The sequence below is a fragment of the Panthera leo genome, chromosome F3 (assembly GCF_018350215.1).
Source record: "Panthera leo isolate Ple1 chromosome F3, P.leo_Ple1_pat1.1, whole genome shotgun sequence".
In the NCBI taxonomy this organism is placed as follows: domain Eukaryota; kingdom Metazoa; phylum Chordata; class Mammalia; order Carnivora; family Felidae; genus Panthera; species Panthera leo.
This window is the reverse complement of record NC_056696.1, coordinates 64,607,102-64,624,342: the sequence shown is the minus strand read 5'-3', so window position 1 is coordinate 64,624,342 and position 17,241 is coordinate 64,607,102. Positions and strand designations below refer to the sequence as shown.

At 58.3% G+C, this 17,241-nt stretch overlaps 1 protein-coding gene across 2 annotated transcripts in view; it reads left to right on the top strand.

The window, feature by feature from the left end:
* The first annotated feature begins 39 nt into the window (after nucleotides 1-39).
* The window catches only part of ATP1A4 (ATPase Na+/K+ transporting subunit alpha 4), a 30,517-nt gene continuing 13,315 nt past the window's right edge, over nucleotides 40-17,241 (top strand). Inside the window, exons 1-11 of one of the 2 annotated variants that reach the window (XM_042926447.1) lie at nucleotides 40-133; nucleotides 374-558; nucleotides 4,536-4,595; nucleotides 6,328-6,531; nucleotides 7,054-7,167; nucleotides 8,640-8,774; nucleotides 9,058-9,175; nucleotides 12,883-13,151; nucleotides 14,664-14,862; nucleotides 15,102-15,211; nucleotides 15,377-15,511. In XM_042926447.1, the coding sequence (XP_042782381.1) occupies nucleotides 406-558; nucleotides 4,536-4,595; nucleotides 6,328-6,531; nucleotides 7,054-7,167; nucleotides 8,640-8,774; nucleotides 9,058-9,175; nucleotides 12,883-13,151; nucleotides 14,664-14,862; nucleotides 15,102-15,211; nucleotides 15,377-15,511 (1,497 nt within the window). In that variant the 5' untranslated portion in view covers nucleotides 40-133; nucleotides 374-405. The remainder of the gene's footprint in view (nucleotides 134-373; nucleotides 559-4,535; nucleotides 4,596-6,327; nucleotides 6,532-7,053; nucleotides 7,168-8,639; nucleotides 8,775-9,057; nucleotides 9,176-12,882; nucleotides 13,152-14,663; nucleotides 14,863-15,101; nucleotides 15,212-15,376; nucleotides 15,512-17,241) is intronic. The other variant, XM_042926446.1, reaches the window with a different exon arrangement.

The window sequence follows — 17,241 nt, the reverse complement described above, 5'->3', positions numbered from 1 at the left end:
CGGTGAGGCCTTTGTGACCACAGAGCCGGGCGTTGCCGTGGCGCCCACAGGGCCCGGGCGGTGGGGGGGGGGGGGCCCTCCTCACCCTGACCCACCTGCTCGGCGCCCTCGGCACCCGCACCTCCTCACTGAGGCACGGGGCTGCCCCCACCCTTGTCCCCGGCCCTGCTGACCCGCCTGGCCTGTCACCTGCTCAGCCGCTCCCTCCCCGGTGCCCCCGCCTCTGGCCTCTGCTCTCTTCTGGCGGGTTTCCACCTCGTCCTCTCTCCTCACTCCCCTGGCCCTTCCCGTCCTTGCCGCCTGACCCCTCTGTGCCCCTCTTCTCTCCGCGCCCTTCAATTTCTTCTCCTCCTTTTGCCTCCCTTCCCACCAGTTGAGCTGGGTCAACCGTATCCAGGGAGGACTATGGGGCGCCAGAGGAAAAGGGGGACCGTGATCCCTCACGAGCAGATCCTAAGGCCAAGACATAAAAGGAGGCCTAAATCGGGGAAGAGAAGAAAAATGAAGAGGAAAACAATGAAGGCAGACAAGGAGGAGCTGAAGAAGGAAGTGGTCATGGTGACAGCCCCCAGCCCTCCCGCAGCCCCCGCCCTCAGCCCCCAGCCCCATAGTCCTCAGCCCTCAGGCCCCCAGTCCCAGATCTCAGCCCCCAGCCCTCAGATCTCAGCCCTCAACCCCCAGCCCCATAGTCCTCAGCCCTCGGCCCCCAGGTCCCAGGGGGATCTCAGCCCCCAGCCCTCCCGCAGCCCCCGCCCTCAGCCCCCAGATCTCAGCCCCCAGATCTCAGTCCCCAGGCCCCCAGCCCTCAGCCCCCAGGCCTCAGATCTCAGCCCTCAGCCCCCAGCCCCATAGTCCTCAGCCCTCAGCCCCCAGGTCCCAGGGGGATCTCAGCCCCAGCCCTCCCGCAGCCCCCGCCCTCAGCCCCCAGATCTCAGCCCCCAGGCCCCCAGCCCTCAGCCCCCAGCCCTCAGATCTCAGCCCTCAGCCCCCAGCCCTCAGCCCCCAAGCCCCAGCCCCATAGTCCTCAGCCCTCGGCCCCCAGGTCCCAGGGGGATCTCAGCCCCCAGCCCTCCCGCAGCCCCCGCCCTCAGCCCCCAGATCTCAGCCCCCAGATCTCAGTCCCCAGGCCCCCAGCCCTCAGCCCCCAGCCCTCAGATCTCAGCCCTCAGCCCCCAGCCCTCAGCCCCCAAGCCCCAGCCCCATAGTCCTCAGCCCTCGGCCCCCAGGTCCCAGGGGGATCTCAGCCCCAGCCCTCCCGCAGCCCCCGCCCTCAGCCCCCAGATCTCAGCCCCCCGCCCTCAGCCCCCAGATCTCAGCCCCCAGGCCCCCAGCCCTCAGCCCCCAAGCCCCAGCCCCATAGTCCTCAGCCCTCAGCCCCCAGGTCCCAGGGGGATCTCAGCCCCAGCCCTCCCGCAGCCCCCGCCCTCAGCCCCCAGATCTCAGCCCTCAGCCCCCAGCCCTCAGCCCCCAAGCCCCAGCCCCATAGTCCTCAGCCCTCGGCCCCCAGGTCCCAGGGGGATCTCAGCCCCAGCCCTCCCGCAGCCCCCGCCCTCAGCCCCCAGATCTCAGCCCCCCGCCCTCAGCCCCCAGATCTCAGCCCCCAGGCCCCCAGCCCTCAGCCCCCAAGCCCCAGCCCCATAGTCCTCAGCCCTCAGCCCCCAGGTCCCAGGGGGATCTCAGCCCCAGCCCTCCCGCAGCCCCCGCCCTCAGCCCCCAGATCTCAGCCCTCAGCCCCCAGCCCTCAGCCCCCAAGCCCCAGCCCCATAGTCCTCAGCCCTCGGCCCCCAGGTCCCAGGGGGATCTCAGCCCCAGCCCTCCCGCAGCCCCCGCCCTCAGCCCCCAGATCTCAGCCCCCCGCCCTCAGCCCCCAGATCTCAGCCCCCAGGCCCCCAGCCCTCAGCCCCCAAGCCCCAGCCCCATAGTCCTCAGCCCTCAGCCCCCAGGTCCCAGGGGGATCTCAGCCCCAGCCCTCCCGCAGCCCCCGCCCTCAGCCCCCAGATCTCAGCCCTCAGCCCCCAGCCCTCAGCCCCCAAGCCCCAGCCCCATAGTCCTCAGCCCTCGGCCCCCAGGTCCCAGGGGGATCTCAGCCCCAGCCCTCCCGCAGCCCCCGCCCTCAGCCCCCAGATCTCAGCCCCCCGCCCTCAGCCCCCAGATCTCAGCCCCCAGGCCCCCAGCCCTCAGCCCCCAAGCCCCAGCCCCATAGTCCTCAGCCCTCAGCCCCCAGGTCCCAGGGGGATCTCAGCCCCAGCCCTCCCGCAGCCCCCGCCCTCAGCCCCCAGATCTCAGCCCCCAGGCCCCCAGCCCTCAGCCCCCAGCCCTCAGATCTCAGCCCTCAGCCCCCAGCCCTCAGCCCCCAAGCCCCAGCCCCATAGTCCTCAGCCCTCGGCCCCCAGGTCCCAGGGGGATCTCAGCCCCCAGCCCTCCCGCAGCCCCCGCCCTCAGCCCCCAGATCTCAGCCCCCAGATCTCAGTCCCCAGGCCCCCAGCCCTCAGCCCCCAGCCCTCAGATCTCAGCCCTCAGCCCCCAGCCCTCAGCCCCCAAGCCCCAGCCCCATAGTCCTCAGCCCTCGGCCCCCAGGTCCCAGGGGGATCTCAGCCCCAGCCCTCCCGCAGCCCCCGCCCTCAGCCCCCAGATCTCAGCCCCCCGCCCTCAGCCCCCAGATCTCAGCCCCCAGGCCCCCAGCCCTCAGCCCCCAAGCCCCAGCCCCATAGTCCTCAGCCCTCAGCCCCCAGGTCCCAGGGGGATCTCAGCCCCAGCCCTCCCGCAGCCCCCGCCCTCAGCCCCCAGATCTCAGCCCCCAGGCCCCCAGCCCTCAGCCCCCAGCCCTCAGATCTCAGCCCTCAGCCCCCAGCCCTCAGCCCCAAGCCCCAGCCCCATAGTCCTCAGCCCTCGGCCCCCAGGTCCCAGGGGGATCTCAGCCCCAGCCCTCCCGCAGCCCCCGCCCTCAGCCCCCAGATCTCAGCCCCCAGATCTCAGTCCCCAGGCCCCCAGCCCTCAGCCCCCAGCCCTCAGATCTCAGCCCTCAGCCCCCAGCCCTCAGCCCCCAAGCCCCAGCCCCATAGTCCTCAGCCCTCGGCCCCCAGGTCCCAGGGGGATCTCAGCCCCAGCCCTCCCGCAGCCCCCGCCCTCAGCCCCCAGATCTCAGCCCCCAGATCTCAGTCCCCAGGCCCCCAGCCCTCAGCCCCCAGCCCTCAGATCTCAGCCCTCAGCCCCCAGCCCTCAGCCCCCAAGCCCCAGCCCCATAGTCCTCAGCCCTCGGCCCCCAGGTCCCAGGGGGATCTCAGCCCCAGCCCTCCCGCAGCCCCCGCCCTCAGCCCCCAGATCTCAGCCCCCAGATCTCAGCCCCAGCCCTCCCGCAGCCCCCGCCCTCAGCCCCCAGCCCCATAGTCCTCAGCCCTCAGGCCCCCAGTCCCAGATCTCAGCCCCCAGCCCTCAGATCTCAGCCCTCAACCCCCAGCCCCATAGTCCTCAGCCCTCGGCCCCCAGGTCCCAGGGGGATCTCAGCCCCAGCGCTCCCGCAGCCCCCGCCCTCAGCCCCCAGATCTCAGCCCCCAGGCCCCCAGCCCTCAGCCCCCAGCCCTCAGATCTCAGCCCTCAACCCCCAGCCCCATAGTCCTCAGCCCTCGGCCCCCAGGTCCCAGGGGGATCTCAGCCCCAGCGCTCCCGCAGCCCCCGCCCTCAGCCCCCAGATCTCAGCCCCCAGGCCCCCAGCCCTCAGCCCCCAGGCCTCAGATCTCAGCCCTCAAGCCCCAGCCCCATAGTCCTCAGCCCTCGGCCCCCAGGTCCCAGGGGGATCTCAGCCCCAGCCCTCCCGCAGCCCCCGCCCTCAGCCCCCAGATCTCAGCCCCCAGGCCCCCAGCCCTCAGCCCCCAGCCCTCAGATCTCAGCCCTCAGCCCCCAGCCCTCAGCCCCCAAGCCCCAGCCCCATAGTCCTCAGCCCTCAGCCCCAGGTCCCAGGGGGATCTCAGCCCCAGCCCTCCCGCAGCCCCCGCCCTCAGCCCCCAGATCTCAGCCCCCAGATCTCAGCCCCAGCCCTCCCGCAGCCCCCGCCCTCAGTCCCCAGCCCCATAGTCCTCAGCCCTCAGGCCCCCGGTCCCAGATCTCAGCCCCCCGCCCTCAGCCCCCAGATCTCAGCCCCCAGATCTCAGTCCCCAGCCCCCCAGATCTCAGCCCCCAGCCCCACAGCTCTCAGCCCTCAGCCCCCAAGCCCCAGCCCCACAGCCCCCCAGCTCCCATACCCCAAGCCCCAGCCCTCAACCCCCAAGCCCCAGCCCTCAGATCTAAGCCCCCAAGCCCCAGCCTTCAGTCCTCAGCCCTTAGTCCTCAGCCCTCAGCCCCCAGGTCCCAGCCCCCAGCCCCCAGCCCCCAGGCCCCAGCCTCTAGCCCCCAGCCCTCAGCCCTCAGCCTATCAACTTCCTGCCCTAAGACCACTTCCCAGCAGGCCAGGACCACCCATCTTCCTCAAGTGCCTCTCCCCCTCCCCTGGAAATGACCCAGGTCACCACCTGTCCCCAGTGACTCCACTGTCCCTTCAGGATGATCACAAATTAACCCTGGAAGAGCTGAGCACCAAGTACTCCGTGGACCTGACGAAGGTGAGCGAAGGAAGCCGCTGAGGGAGGCCTCCCCTCCCCCCCCTGGGAGGCCTCCGCCCCCCCCCCCCCCCCCCCCCCCCCCCCCCCCCGTCGATGTTCTTACCCCTCCCCTCCGCCCGGCTGAGCTCCAGGGCGGGGCGAGCAGAGTATGGCGAGGCCCCAAGGAGTTCAAGGGCAGATGAGAGGAGGGAGAATGGGGTAGGGCAGCGCTTCTCCAGCCTGTGTCCCGGGGCCCCTCCACGCTCCTACAAACTGTCAAGGCCCCAAAGAGCTTTTGCTCGCGTGAGTTATATCTGTTGATGGTTATCATATTCAAAGTTAAAACTGGGAAAATTAAGAGACACTTCCCAATTCGTTTAAAAACAAGGGTAAATCCACTCTATATTAGTACAATCGTTTTACGACAAACTGGTTTCCCATACAAGCAGCGTTTTACATTTTTGCGAACCTCTTTACTGTCTGGCTTTCTAACCGGAGACGGCGGGATTCCCATGTGTTTTCAGCATTAAATCTGTTGTGACACATGTCATGTAGCCTCTGGGAAATTCTACCATACACTCGAGAACAGGAGCGAAAAAGGTGAACCACGATTTAGCATTATCGTGAACAGCGTTCGACCCCCCCGAAAGGGTCTCGGGACCCTGCTGGCCCCCAGACCACCCTTTGAGAACTAATAGTTTAACAGGAAAACCGTATACATGGTTACCATCACTGCCCCTGCTGCTGTCACCACTCATACAAGGACCACAAATTAAAACCTAAAAGCCCTCAAAATAGAAGCCCTTCTTCGTTCTAGAACGTCTTCACGGAAAGGGTGGGTCTCATCTGGTAACCCGGGAGGTGTGCAGGAGACTTGTCCTGTTTTCATTCAAGTTGTATGTTTTTCCGGGGAAGTTGGGGAGTGGCCGGTGGGGATGAAGGAGCGTTTGTTTTTTAATCCTCTGGCGGGTTCTACTATTGTTTTCATTTAGAGGAAAAGGCACAGGAACTCACGCCCAGCCTCCAGCGAGAATCTATTCTTTCCTGCGTTTGCTCTCTTTCCCCCCATTTCTAAGTTAAAGAGCCAAAGCATGAATGAATGTCCCGAGGTTATCGACATAAGGTGGCGTAGCTGGTCATTGCGTTAGCCTTGCTCGTTATGTCACGAACAGTTGATAGTTACCTCCCCCTGGAGACGGGGTACCGTAGGGGAGGGACCCTTCTGACTCCTGCGGGAGTCCTGCCCCAGTGCCGGCCCAAGATACAAATTCAAATTTTTTGTGAACCGACCCATCAGCTAAAAATCCTCCCAATGTAAACGTGCTGATGGGAAAGCCTGGGCGGCTCAGGCGTTGAAGCATCAGACTCTCGTTTTCGGCTCAGGTCATGATCTCCGGTTTCCTGAGTTCGAGCCCCGCGTCAGGCTCTGCGCTGACAGCACGGAGCCTGCTGGGGATGCTCTCTTTCCCCTTTTCTCTGCCCCTCCCCTTCCCGCCATCTCGGTCTCTCTCAAAATAAATAAAGTTTAAAACCCTGGGATGCTTTAAACACGCTAAAGGTTATCCCTTCTATCATGCAAATTTTAAAATCCCCCCTTACCTAGGAAGAAATTCCAGGGTGGCCTTCAGGGAGCTTCCCGGGTCTCTAGACCCTCTAAAGGCGTCCTGGGGCTATAAATGGCACATCTGAGCCTTGCCTGAGCCTGCTTCTCTGTTCGCGGCCCTCCATGCTTCCCTCTTTCCTCTCCACACAGGGCCTTAGCCCCAAAAAGGCACAGGAAATCTTGAACCGAGATGGACCCAACGTGCTTACGCCGCCCCCCACCGTTTCGGAATGGGTCAAGTTCTGTAAACAACTCTTCGGTGGCTTCTCAATCTTACTGTGGATGGGTGCCATTCTCTGCTTCGTGGCCTATGGCATCCAGATGAATTTCAAGGAGGATCTTTCCAGAGATAATGTGAGTCTGTTCCACTGCCACCGGCCAGCCCGGTCTCTGCTTAGTCTTGATACTCTCCTGCTCCGCACCCTTGCCCTCTCGAAGGCCTCTGGCCCAAACCCCCGGTACTCCCAGGACTTTCTGAGGGAGCCCTTGGTCCTTAGGCTTTTATCTAGAAAGCTACTGATGCAGCTGCCTGAGAGGCATGGTTTCACCCCGAAACTTGCTCTCCTTTGATTATCCTCCTGCCTCATCATCAAAGCACTCTGCGGCCCCGTTCTCTTTGCCAGAATTTTGATCTCTTCACCTCCTTCCTCCTGGTCTCCCTCCCTTACCTGCCCCCCCCAGCCCAAGCATAGCCCAAGCATCCTGGGGTTCTGCTGCATCCTGCGGGCCTTCACGGTAGCTCAGGGCTCCGACTGAGACACCCTGCCTCAGATTCTTCCTCAGCCCCTCCCTGGCCATTACCCTGGCGAGGTGATTTTCTGATTTGAAGAGGAGAAAAAAGGGCTACTGATGAGCCCTGTGTATCCCCGCCCCCAGCTGTACCTGGGCATCGTACTGTCCTTCGTGGTCATCGTCACCGGCTGCTTCTCCTACTACCAGGAGGCCAAGAGCTCCAAGATCATGGAGTCTTTCAAGAACATGGTGCCTCAGGTAGGATTGGTGTGGGAGGATCAGGTGAGGGAGGCGTAGAATGTGCCCAAACGGGCAATTTTTAAGTCCCCGGAACGTTACATCCTGCGATGCGTGAGGGAGGTGTGAAGGAAGTTAGAGAGGCTGGATTCCTCAATGACCTGAAGGACAAAGGCCAGACAAAGGCCAGCCGTGGGAACGTTCCAGATTCCAGGGGGCTAAAGAGACAGGACAACTGAATGCAATACCTGGACGAGACCCAGTCCCGTGGCGAAGGGGCAAATAATGCGGCTGATGTACTGGGTCCCAACAAATAGGGGACTGACGCACTGGGTCTACGAACAGCAGACTGAAGTCTGGTGTCAAAGCGAAAGTTAGCGACACCGCTAGCTGTATCGTGGTTCTTCAACCTACTCATTCTTGAGCCGTGCACACTGAAAGGTGCAGGATAGAAGACCGCGACGGACGTAACGTACCCTCAGACGGTTCCGGAAAAGAAGTGCTCGCGTCCACACCTCGGTAGACACGGTGACCGAACGACAGAGCGAGTGGGGTAAAACGTTAACAGGCGAATCTGGGTAAAAGTTGTGCCGGTATTCTTAGTACCATTTTTATGCTTTCCACTTTCCTGAAAGTTTAGGTAATTTTCAAATTAAAAAAAATGGTTTGTCAGCATCTGGAAATGACATGACAGCAGAAAGAGGTTCCTAGGCACAGAGATGGAGACTCGGAAAGGAACAGGCGCGAATTTCCCGACAGCACCATCGTGTTCTGGTGTCCTAGCCCAGGAGATTTTTCCCCTTTGGTGTCAAAGTGAATTAATTCCTCCCTCGGGTAAGACTTCGGGGAACAATGTTTTGGTAAAATGAAGCAGGAGTTTGGAGGCCATCCGTTCGCTTTTGCTGCCTAACTGGTCACCCCAAACTTAAGTGGCTCAAAACAACAAACGTAGCGTGTCCCACACTTCTGTGGCGGGGCTGTTCTGATCTGGGCTGAGCCGAGCAGTGCTGGACGGTCTCAGATGACCTCATCCCCATGTCTGGGGATGACTGAGATGGCTGTGACAGCCGGGGCCTTTCTCCTTTGACCCCTCTTCTTCCAGGAGGCGAGCTCAGGCTTGTTCAATATGGTGGCATGGGGGTTCCCGGTGACAAAAGGGCAAGCACCCACGTGCAAGCACTTTCTTAAGCCTCTGCTTTGCATTATGTGTCTAATGTCTCAGGAGCCGAAGCCAGTGGTATAGCCAAGCCTAAGTGTAGGGATGGAGAGACAGACCCCATCTCTTAGAGACAGGGTCATCAAAGTCACATCGCAAAGGACAAGGATGGTAAGAATTTGGAATCTGCCAAAGAGACCTTCAAGCGTGATGTGGTGAGTGACAGTGCAAGAAAGGGAGTCAGAAGGAAGGAGCCCAGGAACAAGAGGCTATAGGCCAGACGCAGGTTGCGGGAAGCGGAAGGTTCTGGAAATGACCCAACACTACCTTCCCACAGCAAGCTTTGGTGATTCGAGATGGAGAGAAGATACAGATCAACGTAGAGAACGTGGTGGTGGGAGACCTGGTGGAGGTGAAGGGCGGAGACCGAATCCCTGCGGACCTCCGGCTCATCTCTGCACAAGGATGTAAGGTGAGGGGGTGAGGGAAGCCAAGGGAGGGAGCCCAGCATGGTCTTAGGGTGACCTTAGGTACTGGCCTGGATTTGGTTAAAGAAAGCACGATCTTATCATTCCGAACCTCAAGAAGTTACAGGTGCAAATTTGGGGTCGGAGACAATAGGTGCTGGTGTGTAAATTTGTTTCTCTCTGCAAGCCAACAGTGATGGCGTCAGTGGCGGATAAAGATGTGTCATCTTGCCAAAGGAATCTTTCTTCCCATGCTCACTTTACGACCCATCCTCCCTCCCATCCCAGGTGGACAACTCCTCCTTGACTGGAGAGTCAGAGCCCCAGTCCCGCTCCCCTGACTTCAGCCACGAGAACCCTCTGGAGACTCGTAACATCTGCTTCTTCTCCACCAACTGCGTGGAAGGTGAGCACGGCGTCATCAGTGGCCTAGATTCAAAAGCAGAGATTGAAATAAAGATTCCAAGAACCCTCTATCTTCTAAAGGCAGTAGGGTAGGTAAGAGCCAGTAAACGGGTGAGGCTCTCCGTCCCTCATGAGCTGCACGACCTTGGGGAAAGGTCAAAGCCATCGTCTCCCCGTTTTGCACCACGATGATACGAAGAGTCGCTATCCCGTGGATGTTTATGTGGATTCAACGCACAGAAAATGTTTAGCGCGAAGCCTAACACGTTGGAAGTGCCCTGCAGTCGTCAGCTAGTTCTATTGTGGCTGCTGAATAGACTGTGCTCTCTCAGCTGAAAATAGCACAGAAGGACAGAAAACTGTTGAGCCCCGCCAGGTCAGTCTTCTCGTGAGTTGAGCGCTAACTTCTCACTATTCCAGAAAGGTATCAGCATCGGAGATCCGAGTCACCAACGGTGCCACTCAACACGTTGGCTCTGCTCCTAGAATCTAACACACCCTTGCGCAGGCAGTTCTGGCCAAGGGTGGTAACGACGGACTCAATAACATTATGTCGACCTTCCCCCTCAGGGAGGCCTGCAACACCCTCTGGAACACACATGAAAGCCATTATTCGTGCTTAACAACAAATGTTTGGGTATCCAAGAAGTAGCTATTTTTTAATTGAACGCCTTGGACGCGCCAAGCGCTACAGATGTCTCTGACGCTGACAACACTGCACGACGGATAGTATCGCTTTTTTACACATGAGAAGCTCGGAGAAGTTAAACGCCGTCTCCAAGAGCACAGGTCGATAGGAAAGAGGAAAATCAAGGATTCTCCTGCAGGTCTGTCTCCCAAAGCCCATGCTCTTTCCATAGACCCTTCTCTGGGACAAAGCCGCCTACTGATCTCTCTGTTAATGAAATTATTTAATGCAAAAATGCTTTGGGGGCATCTGGCTGGCTCAGTCAGTGGAACATGCAGCTCTTAATCTTCGGGTTGTGAGTTCAAGTCCCACAAGGGGCATGGAGCCAACTAAGATACGATAAAGCAAAATGAAATAAATAAAATAATAAAATAAAATAAGGGGCGCCTGGGTGGCTCAGCAAGTTACGCATCCGACTCTTGATTTCGATTTCGGCTCAGGTCGTGACCTCACAGTTTCGTGAGTTCGAAGCCCGCGTCGGACTCTGCGCTGACAGTGGGGAGCCTGCTTGGGATTCTCTGTCTCCCTCTCTCTCTCTCTGCCCCTACCCTACTCACGCCGCCTCTGTCTCTCTTAAATAAACTTAAAACAAATTTTTTTAATTGAATTTAATTTAAATTGAAAAAGAGAAAATCCTATAACAGATGAGAGTAATTATAAAACGAAATAACCAAGAATCCCCCCAGAAAATAAAATCGACATTGAACCATTTTTAAATTTGGATCGGACAGAAAGAGCCAGGCGAGCCAGCTTCCTCCGAAAACACTGGATTTCAATTATTAAAATTCAGGAAAAGCTTTTGCTCGGGTTTGTCTTCCCAAAGTGGGTTTTTTCATCAGCAAAGCGTATGCCTCAGATGAGGGAGCAAGGGGGCGGTGGCATCCTACCCAGGAAACAAAGTTCCGGCCGGGACGGAGGAGACCACGGGGACCCAAGATGTGGCCGAGAGGGCGGAGCTAGGCCCCAGCAGCTCCTGACTGTGCAGCCGAGGGATGTCCACGCGGTTTGCAAACTAGTAGCCCACCTTCAGCCTTGATCCCAGATCGTCAGTTCATGGCCACGGCCCTGACAGGACTGCAGGTACGGACGTCTGACTCTGGGTTCTCACGCATCTCCACGGGGCCCGAGCTGTCTCCCTGGCGACGTGCAGGGTCCGGAGGGGCCAGTCTGGCCTGGGATACAGGAGGCTTGCCCGTGGGCTCAACCTTCCCCAGCGTCACATCATCAACCCATCCTGTCTCCAGACGCGTGAGATTCGGTACTAAATCCCGCCTCTGTGGATGGACAAACCCACGAGGGAAGGCGTGCAAAAGGCGAATCGGACCAAACCCTGGCACAAAATGGATGTAGGTAGCACCAAGCTCCACCCCTGCCCTCAAACACAAAGCCCTCTCGGTCCCCCTCAGTCATCTGAGTGTCTGCTTTGACAAGGCTCAGTGAATACCACCTACTCCCGCCCGTGTGCAGAGAGCCCTGGACGGAGCCAGTCTTCCCCGGCACCCCGGCCCCGCCCGCCGCCCTCGGGGTGGGACCCTGCTCTCAGGCCCACTCAGCTGAAGGGGACCTTGGAAATGGACCAGCCGCTCTGAGCCACGGTGTTTGTGGGAGCCGTCAGAGTCGAGCCACCCCTCCTGAGTCACGCCTATGAGTTTCTGTCGGTCCTTCTTAAGGCCAAATTCGTCCAGATGAAGAAAAGACAGAAGCGAGTATCTGGGTGCGTCCTATGTGCCCGATTCTGTTCCAAGCTGTTTCGTCACCTCTCATCCTCGCCGCTTTGTAGACGCTCTCGGCCCACTTTCAGGCTGAGCACACCTGGGTCTCAGAGAGGGTAAGGAGCTAACTCTCGGGCCGGGCAGCGACCACGCTGCAGAACTGAACTTCCGGCCGGAGCCCTGCTGGTTAGAAAACAGGTGCCGTTTCTAGAATACGCAGCTCTTTCTGGGTGATTCGGTGACTGTTGTGGCAGGGATTCCAGCCATTCTGGTAAAGCAGGAAAAAACCGTTTTGAGCGAAGAACGGGCCCCTCATTTCGAGCCACGTAGGTGAGGGGCCCGCATCCCACGGGTGTGGAGCCAAGCGTGACGTCCAGGTCCCCCTTCTGAGGCCGGGGCAGGGTCCGCGGAGCGAAAGCCCAGAAGCCCGGCTGTTATGACGGCTCCTCCCCAGCAGGGGTCAGGCTGGCTCCAGCCAGCAGAGCAGGGAGGGGCTAAGCGGAGCTGTTTCTCGAACTCCACACTGGGGCCACTGGGGCAGGATAATTCTTCGTTGTAGGGGGACAGAGGGGCTCTCCCGTCAATTGCAGGATGTGGCAGCATCCACGCCCTCGCGCAGCGACCTCTCCCACCCCAGATGTGACAGCCAAGGTGCCTCCAGACCTTGCCCACCGGCTCCTGGGGGCAAAATGCCACCGACGGAGGACCCACTAGTTCAGGGGAGAGGCCGATGATGGAAGGTAGGGCTCTAACAGAAGGGCGGCCACCATTCCTGGGGATCTAGACGCTTTGCAGCTGCTGAGGGAAAAATAAGAAACAGACAGGCAATAGAAGATACTCAGAATCAGTGTAACAAAGACCTTTTATTTTTAATGTTTGTTTATTTTTGAGAGACACAGAGACAGAATGCAAGTGGGTTAGGGGCAGAGAGAGAGAGGGGGACACAGAATCCGAAGCAGGTTCCAGGCTCCGAGCCGTCAGCCCAGAGCCTGACGCGGGGCTCGAACCCACGAGCCGTGAGATCATGACCTGAGCCGAAGTCGGACGCTCAACCGACTGAGCCACCCAGGTGCCCCAACAAAGACCCTCTTGACGGGGAAGGCAATAAGGCAATGAAATGGGAGGACTGTGAAATCAGAGATTTTTCGGGCGAGGAGACCCTTTGCTTGTGTCAACTAAATGTGAGGAGAATACAACACGACGGCCTCCAGGAGGCTCTTGAGTGTCCACCTTGCTCCTGACAGCTGTGTCCTTGCAGGAACCAGGGGCAGCCACTTTCCCACCTCAGACTTCCCTGTTCCTCTGCAGGAACAGCCCAGGGCGTTGTGATAGCTACGGGAGACTCCACAGTGATGGGCCGCATCGCCTCTCTGACGTCAGGCCTGGAGACGGGCAAGACCCCCATCGCTGTGGAGATCGAACACTTCATCCATCTGATCACGGCGGTGGCCGTCTTCCTTGGCGTCTCTTTCTTCGGGCTCTCGCTCAGCTTGGGCTACGGCTGGCTGGAGGCTGTCATTTTTCTCATCGGCATCATTGTGGCCAATGTGCCCGAGGGGCTGCTGGCCACCGTCACTGTGAGTAGCCAAGGTGGAGGGTGGCGGTCTGCACAGACAAACCACCCCAGGGGTGGAAACCACTAGAAAACACAAGAAATCTCTCTTGCTGTTGAACCTCTCGAGGGCAGGCTACCCCTGATGTGTGTACCGTTACCACCCGCTTTGCTCCCCAAAGGCACTGACTTCCCCCACCCGCATTTTCTGGTGCCTTCTCTGTTTTCTCCGTGAGTTGTGGTGCAGAGAGCCTTAGATTCTCAGTCGTCGGCAGTGAGTTCCAGTCCTGGGTGTACCGGCGGGTGAACTTGGCCAAATCACTGAAACTCTCCAGGCCTCAGTGGAATCATCGGGTTTTCTAGAGGAAGATTGACTTGGAATGTAGAATCTTACCGGAAAGGACTTCAAAGCCCATAGAAATCCAGCCTTTCAGCCGATGCTGAATATCTGGTGTACAATCCGTGGGAGATGCTGAGGATGATTCCTGGTCCTGGGAAGCCCGCCCCATCCACTCTCTGCTCATTTCATCACTAGGTTGCTGTAGCTGGATTTCACTGTGTTGAGCAGAAACAGGTTTTCCCGTTTGGTCCCAGTTTTCCCATCTGAAGACACACAAAACAAGTCAATTCTCTCTCCCTTCTACAAGCTATGCTTTCGACTGATGGTACCCATCGTGTCCTCCTCAAAATCCCCGGTGGGAGATAAGAAATAATCCCTTTTCCCTTAGCCGTCCTTCACGTCACACGGCCTTCAGGCCCCCGGCTTGCTGGTCACCCGTTTGGGGTTTGCCCTAGTTTACCGATATCCTTCTTAAAGTAGAAATGAGAATAATACCCAGGGTGTGGTTGGTTAGCACAAAACCTCACGACCAGTGATGAGATGTGAATAGATCATAACCCCACGATTAGAATTCTGTACAGTTGTAGCCACGGCCTAAGAACGTATTCGTTTGTCAAACAACTTTGCCGCATACCTGACTTTCATTGAATTTGTGGTCCGTATAATTAATGTCCACAAAAATCGGATTTGAATGATTTCTCAAGTCTGCAATATTCCTTCTCAGTTTCATGATTCGCTCCGTGTTCTTTTTTTATACCTATTGGTCCAACCCCCCCGCACACACAGCATCTTATACCCCAGTGAACCGTTAGCTACCGACGTGGTCCCCGGGGAGACCGGACTTGAGAGAGACAGGGGGGGCCTGAACTCGATTTGGAGCAGGCCCTGCTGAATAGAAAAGACGAAAGGATCCTGGGGGAGCAGAATATTCCAGGGATCAGGCCATGCTCTACGTTACCCTGGTAGAGGAAGACTCTCTTTTTCCAAAGCGCTGCCGTAACGCGCGAACAAAATCCCTTCCCTGATTTCCTTTACCACGGCCCCAGATGGGATTCCCAAGGACTAGGTGGGAACGAAAGGAAATTAATTACAAAGAGTGACGATAGCAATACCAGCTACCAGATTTCCCAAGCACACCGTGGTGTGAGTGGCCGACGTCTTGTCTCCGTTGATCGTCTGCCCTCTTCGCGGCCTTAGGTGTGTCTGACCCTGACCGCCAAGCGCATGGCGCGCAAGAACTGCCTGGTGAAGAACCTGGAGGCGGTGGAGACGCTGGGCTCCACCTCCACCATCTGCTCGGACAAGACGGGGACCCTCACCCAGAACCGCATGACCGTCGCCCACATGTGGTTCGATGAGACCATCTACGAGGCGGACACCAGCGAAGAGCAGACTGGTGACTGGTGGCACCGGTGGGCCGAGGGTGCGGGGCTGGGGGTGGCGAGTGGGCCGCGGAATCTGACGCGGGGAAGACGGCTGGGCCCCGAGTGCAGAGAAGGGAGGCGCGGAGGAAAGGTGCGGAGGTGCCAAGCAGTGGGGCACAGAGCAGGATGGGGCTATGTCCCTGCTTTGCACTGCCCTGCCCCCTGCCCCCTACTCATGAGCCTCTCCTTCACCCCCCCCCTTCCTCCCCAGGGAAAACATTTGCCAAAGGCTCAGCTACCTGGTTCGTCCTGGCCCGAATCGCCGGCCTCTGCAACCGAGCTGAATTTAAGGCTAACCAGGAGACCCTTCCCATCATCAACGTACGGGGCCTGCGGGGGGAGGGGATGCCTCGGTGTCTGGGGCGTGCCCCGCGCCCTCCCCAGACACCTCTCTTCAGTGCTCCCCCCCAGGTCCTCCCCATCACGCCCCCCCCCCGTCCCTGTGCCGTACCCCCCGGGCTTAGCGAACACACCCCGTCTCGGCAGCGAACCACAACAGGCGATGCTTCTGAGTCGGCCCTCCTCAAGTTCATCGAGCATTCGTACAGCTCTGTGAAGGAGATGAGAGAGAAAAACCCCAAGGTGGCCGAGATTCCCTTTAATTCCACCAACAAGTACCAGGTACAGAACCCGCGAATGCGGAATGGCGGTGGGGGTGGGCTCGTCGTTTGGAGAATGCCTTCGCCTTCAACCTAATCTCTGAACAGTAGAATGAAGACAGTGGATAGATAACCAGCATCCTCATTAAGAGGAAGGCTGGGGCCGCCTGCGTGGCTCAGTCAGTTGAGCGTCCGACTCTTGGTTTCGGCCCAGGCCGTGATCTCAGGGTTCGTGAGTTCGAGCCCCCCGTCGGGCTCTGCGTCGACTGCACAGAGCCTGCTTGGGATTCTCTCTCTCCCTCTCTCTCTGCCCCTCCCCACCTTGCTCTTTCTCTCTCTCTCTCTCAAAAAATATAAACATAAAAATAAATAAAAATTTAAAAAAAGGAGACGCTCACCGCAAGAGAAAGTGACAGACAGGTAGAGGAAAGGCGCTGAGCAGGAGTCTCCCAGTCGCTTGCGAAAAGAGCAAGTCGGAAGTGTCCCATAGGTAGCGAAAGCCGCCGGGCAACAATCGGGGTCCAGCCTCGTGCAGCTGTCGGAGGCATCTCTGTGGCTCCCGCCAGGCTTACCACCGCGGGATAAGGCTGGGTTTGCAAGGCGCTCCCCGGTGGTGCCCTATTTCGTCCCAGGCCTGTGCGCGAGGACGCCAGGCAGACTCAGGAAGGGTGGTATTTGGAAGTTACTGGGAGCGCAGAGCCTGAAAGTTTTCCTCACAAAGCGGAAAAAAAATTGCAACTGAAATAATAATAATAATAATAATAACAAAAGCTATATGGGGTTTGGAGTTTTTCAAAACCCAATTCCCCGTCTTCTCACGTTGAACATCGAGCACGTAAGCGGTCAAGAAAGAGATCCAGAGTTTTGTGTCTCTGCTGGCTTTCAGCCAGTGTAACAAGATAGGTCTCCTGAGCCCAAACTGCGAACTTATTTCTACTTTTATCTGACGTTTAGTGGCCTCACAACCCAGACGAGGGTTGTGTGCCTGGCAGGGCCGGATGAAAGCCTGGGACGGCCAAGAGGTGGATGCCCCTTCCGCCGCACGGGTCAGAATAAAAGCCAGATATACCCACGACATTCATTGGGACGTCCCACAAAATAGCGACTTGCCCCAAAACGACCAGGTTAGCACCTTTCCTGAGCTATCACGTGCCAACGGCACAACCTTCCTCGGTGGTTCCCATGCCAGGTGCGCCCAGCCGGCCGAGCGAACGCCCTAACTGGTGGTGGCCTAACTCCAGCTCTGAGCGCGGCCGTCCTCGGCCCGCTCGTCGCTTGCGGGGCGTGGTCTCTTCCTCGTTCTCCGACTAAAAGGAAAGGAGCGTCTCGGTTCTGATATTTCCAGACTTCTTCCACCTTCTGATCTGCCATTTTCTATCAAGATGCGATTTTCCCATGACCAACGGGCTAACTCATAAGTAGGTCATGCTGTCACCTCCGATAATCCCCCTAAATAGCAAACAAATGCGTATTAAGCCTTCAGAAAACCAAGCTTTTTAAACTGCTTACAGCTTTCTGTTTAGACAAGTTAAGGTTTTTTCCTCTTAACTGCTTAGGCTTGCTTTGACTACAACTGAAAGTGGTAAGAAATATTGGAAAGTTTCTAATGGGATGGGCCTTTGAATAAGTTGGTTGTATTTTTATTTATTTTTTTTAATGTTTATTTTTGAGAGAGAGAAAGACAGCACAAGCAGAGGAGGGCCGGGGGGCGGGGCGCTGACAGCAAGCCCGACAGGGGGGCTCGAACCCACG